Source organism: Sinocyclocheilus anshuiensis, unplaced genomic scaffold (assembly GCF_001515605.1).
Source record: "Sinocyclocheilus anshuiensis isolate Anshui unplaced genomic scaffold, SAMN03320099.WGS_v1.1 scaffold6473, whole genome shotgun sequence".
Classification (NCBI taxonomy): Eukaryota; Metazoa; Chordata; class Actinopteri; order Cypriniformes; family Cyprinidae; genus Sinocyclocheilus; species Sinocyclocheilus anshuiensis.
The window spans coordinates 1-4,558 of NW_015542867.1; the positions used below are offsets into that span (position 1 = coordinate 1).

The window sequence follows — 4,558 nt, forward strand, 5'->3', positions numbered from 1 at the left end:
TTTTTTCTTATCCTTAGTATAAGTTATTTCTTATGGTATTTTAACCATGTAAGTAACATAATATTTCACGTTTACTAAACACATCCTAGAAAAGAGTAATACTCTATTAATTTGCCCTTCCAGTGATATTCCAATACATTGACAATTCCAATAGAAGTTGTTTTTTCTTATCCTTAGTATAAGTTATTTCTTATGGTATTTTAACCATGTAAGTAACATAATATTTCACGTTTACTAAACACATCCTAGAAAGATTGTAAGTGGACAAACCCACTTACAACCCATATTTCAGCCCATGTAGTAACCTTGTAGTACCAACATAAAAAAATACTTTTCATTGCAGAACTCAAACCAACTTTGGAGTTGTCTGATTTGGAGAGTCATCATTCTTGGTCTTCCTTTCTTAAAGGAATAGTTCGCACAAAAAAAATAATTTACTTGCCCTCATGTCATTCCAAACCTATAAGACTTTTGTCTATCTTTAGAACACAAATGAAGATATTTAAATTTTCTCTCATAATATTTTGTTAATCCATTGAAAATCTAGATAATCAGTATTTTCAAGCTTCAAAAATACAGTTATTGTAGAAGTAATCCATGCCAATATTTATATATGAATAAATCTTCAATTATATCATAGAGAATATGTCTGTTCAGAAAAAAAAAATTGGTCTCCCAGACTTGCAATGGAGGTCAAAAATTAAGAGAATATTAAATATATTTATTTGTGTTCCAAAAATTAGCAGAGTTTGTATGGGTTTGTCATGCCTGTTTTAATGTTTCAGTAAAGAAGTAGATTTCTGAAAGCAATATATTTATTTAAACAATATTACATGCCCTCACACTAGTGCTGCCATTACAGAGACATTAAACAACCACACAAAGTGGTTGAAATGATAAAGCAGACTATTTCCCTATCCTTACTGCTGTGGATGCACCTCTGTCTGAAAATGGATAGATTTTAATTAAATGTTTTCTTTTTTCAAATGTTTTTCTCTTTTTAGGCCACTGATGAAGAACAGGCGGTGACTGTGATGAATACTGGTCAAAGAGGAGAAGGTCCTTTCCCCCAAACTGATGCAACAGTGGTTTTAAAGGAGGAGGCTGCCCTGGATAATGTAAAAGATGTCACATGCCTTTGCTGGGCTGATGGGGCTTCTTCATGACTACATCAATTATGCTAAAGAGATCATGAAAATTGGCAGCGATGCCTGATCTGTATTCATGGACTATGAAAAAAACTGTAAGCGTATAATTTGTAAAAACAAAATGTTAAATGCTTGTTAATGTTAAATGCTTGTAGAAATGGTTTACACTCCGTCATTCATACACATGCTCACATTCTTTCACACATATGTTTCTGATCAATGTTATCATATCAGTGTTAATGTTGTAGTTTATTTACTGTCATGCCAGAATAGTTTGTAAAGAACTTAACAGATCTAGGATCATTTTCGTCTGGTGAAAGAGGTATATATTAAGTACAAGAAATATGAAATGCATGGCTTAACATAATATATTTCAGCAATCCTTATGCAAAATTGTATGCCAATGGTGAGTTCCAAAATGTGAAAAAGCACTTTCCCCCCAAAAGTTTGCATGCCTGTATCTCAAGAAGCATTAAAGACATATTTTTTTTAGACTGTGGTTCTTAAAAAAACTATTTTGTTTCCAACTATCAAAATAATTGAATGGTTCCCCAGTGGTTCAACTCAGTGGTTTTAAATCCTGAAATGTAAAAGTCTTTACCAAATAAACTGCATGTTTGAAAAAATTACTAGTAAAAAAAAAAAAAACAGGCCAATTAAGGTCTAACAGTATTCAGGTAAACATCTTAAGCTGGTGTAGCTGGTTTTTCCCAGTAGGAAAAAACAGCTAAATTAAGTATACTTAATTGCTTTTAGATAATAAAACCATAATTATAAAATTACTTTTTCCTAATGCAAATACAATTAACAGACAAATGTTAATAAATCTAAAAAGTATAAAGATAACAATGTATTAATAAAAAAAGGTAACATTTCAATAAATAATTATTCAAAGCAAATACAAATATTAGCCAAGTAAACAAGGAAAATAATGACATGGATCTCTCTCCTACTGACTTGCAAGTAGGGATGGGTATTTAATGGTGTTACTACTCTTACAATACGGCTTATTGATCTGGTACTTTGTATTTTTTTTTTTACTGAAAAACTCAGTGGTTTTAAATTCTGAAATGTAAAAGTCTTTAGCAAATAATAAAAACATATTTTTTTTAGACTGTGGTTCTTAAAAAAACTATTTTGTTTCCAACTATCAAAATAATTGAATGGTTCCCCAGTGGTTCAACTCAGTGGTTTTAAATCCTGAAATGTAAAAGTCTTTAGCAAATAAACTGCATGTTTGAAAAAATTACTAGTAAAAAAATAAATAAAAAATCAGGCCAATTGAGGTCCAACAGTATTCAGGTAAATAATAGCCTACAAAAGAAACAGAATAAATGAACCAAATGTAAATAACCTTTAATGCACATTACAGCTACTAAAGTCATTCATACAAGAGCAGAGAGTGAAGTTTTTCATTTTATTTTACTGTTTGATGATCAGTAATGACAACTGAACATTATATAAACATTATATAAAACTCATAAGCACAATGATATAATTTATAAGCAAAAAGACATACAAGAATAAAAATTTGTGACATTGTTCTTTGGAGAGGAACTCCATCTTTGAGTTGATCTGAATCTCACAGTTGAATCTGCTGGTTTTGAAGATGAGCTTTATTCACTGTGAAAACTTCAGATAATGTTTCTTTGTCATGTCACTTGTAATGACAGATTTATCCAGATGATATTTCACTGCTCGATGCATTATTGTGTCACATTTGGTGAAGACACAGCATCAGATCTGAAAGTGCTGGATCTGAAGATGATCTACTTACTGTGATTGTTTTTTCTATGACTGTGTAGAGAAGCTGAATGATTGAAACACTTCCCGCATGCAGTGCAGCGATACGGTTTCTCTCCAGTGTGGATCCTCTTGTGTGTCTTCAGGTTTCCTGACTGACTGAATCTCTTGTCACAGTATAAACACTTGTACGGTTTCTCTCCAGTATGAACTCTCACATGTGCCGTAAAGTGTTGTTTTAGTGCAAAACTCTTCCCACATTGATCACATGTGTGCGGTTTCTCTCCTGTGTGGACTACCTTGTGTTTTTTCAGGCCTCTTGACCAACTGAATCTCTTGTCACAGTGTGAACACTTGTAAGGTTTCTCTCCAGTGTGGATGTTCATGTGATCCTTAAGGTTTGCCGATTGTGTGAAACTCTTTCCGCACTGATCACAAGTGAACGGTTTCTCTCTAGTGTGGATGTTCATGTGTATCTTAAGGTGCGATGATTGAGTGAAGCTCTTTCCGCACTGATCACAAGTGAATGGTTTCTCTCCAGTATGAACTCTCATGTGAACTTTAAGCTTATGTTTGTATGTGCAACTCTTTCCACACTGAGTGCAGGTGAAAGATTTCTTGGCTCCTCTTTTCATTAAATCTTTCTGTTTGGTTTGAGAGCAGCTCAGTTCTCCAGTTTTGACATGATTATTCGTATCAGCTTCACTCAATTCTTCATTCTCTTCGTTTTCTTCAATCAACTCTAAAATAAAAGTAAAAATGGTTGATTTTCAGTAACTCTCAGTAACCCTGATGAACTCTGATGTAAAAAAATAAATAAATGTAGACAATTGCTAAACAAAATTTTGGTCATTATTGTTATTTGTTTTTTTTATTATACACCTCTGTAACGTTCCATGAAGGAAGTACATTGATCTTCAAATGATAATTTTTAAAACATTGAAACTTTCCATGGATGAGGTACATTGATCTTCAAAATATCATTTTTAAAACATTATAGACACAAATCCCAGGTTTCTTTAGGGAAAAATATTAAATATGTTTGATCAGCTATACTATTATCTAACAGAAATTTTGTTGATGAATGAAGAATAAACACCAACCTGTTAGTTCTTCATTATCTTCAGTGTGTTTGATTCTGCAGGGTTCTGGATCTCTCATCTTCTCTCTGTCCTCTTTAATAAACTCAGTCTTTGCAGATTTCAGCTCTTCCTGATGATTTGATGCTCCTCTTCACTTGTAATCTGATGGGAATATTCCAGCATTTATTGCTGAACTGTTGAAAGTGTGATTGTTGTGGGAGGAGCTTCACTGAACATGAATTTCTGTGTGGAAAAAGCAGATTTGCCAAAATCAATACATCAGTTAACTTAGTTATTTTTAAACAATCTACACATTTAAGCATTTATGTAAGTGAAGCAGATGTCCTCCTTATTCTATCTTTGAAGAGACCAGAGCCTTACAAAAACAAAGTTTTGACTATTTGTAAATCATAATATTACCATACTAAAATTAACAGCATTGACACAAAAAGCACATCATTTTTAAATGCTCATTCAATAACACTGCACTCATATATGTGGCAATTCACACATTCAATGCATTTCTGTTGTCTGTCTTTATAGTGTCAACATTTCTATTGATGTTTTAGCAGAAAGTGTGTAGAA

The 4,558-nt window shown here is 32.5% G+C and overlaps 1 protein-coding gene across 1 annotated transcript; it reads right to left on the reverse strand.

The window, feature by feature from the left end:
* Positions 1 to 2,870: 2,870 nt before the first annotated feature.
* Positions 2,871 to 4,034, reverse strand: LOC107694625 (zinc finger protein 239-like; the record flags this gene model as incomplete). Its single annotated transcript, XM_016494314.1, has 2 exons — positions 2,871 to 3,633; positions 3,995 to 4,034. Coding segments are annotated over 2 exons (756 nt in total), but the record flags the coding sequence as incomplete, so codon positions are not given.
* Positions 4,035 to 4,558: the final 524 nt, after the last annotated feature.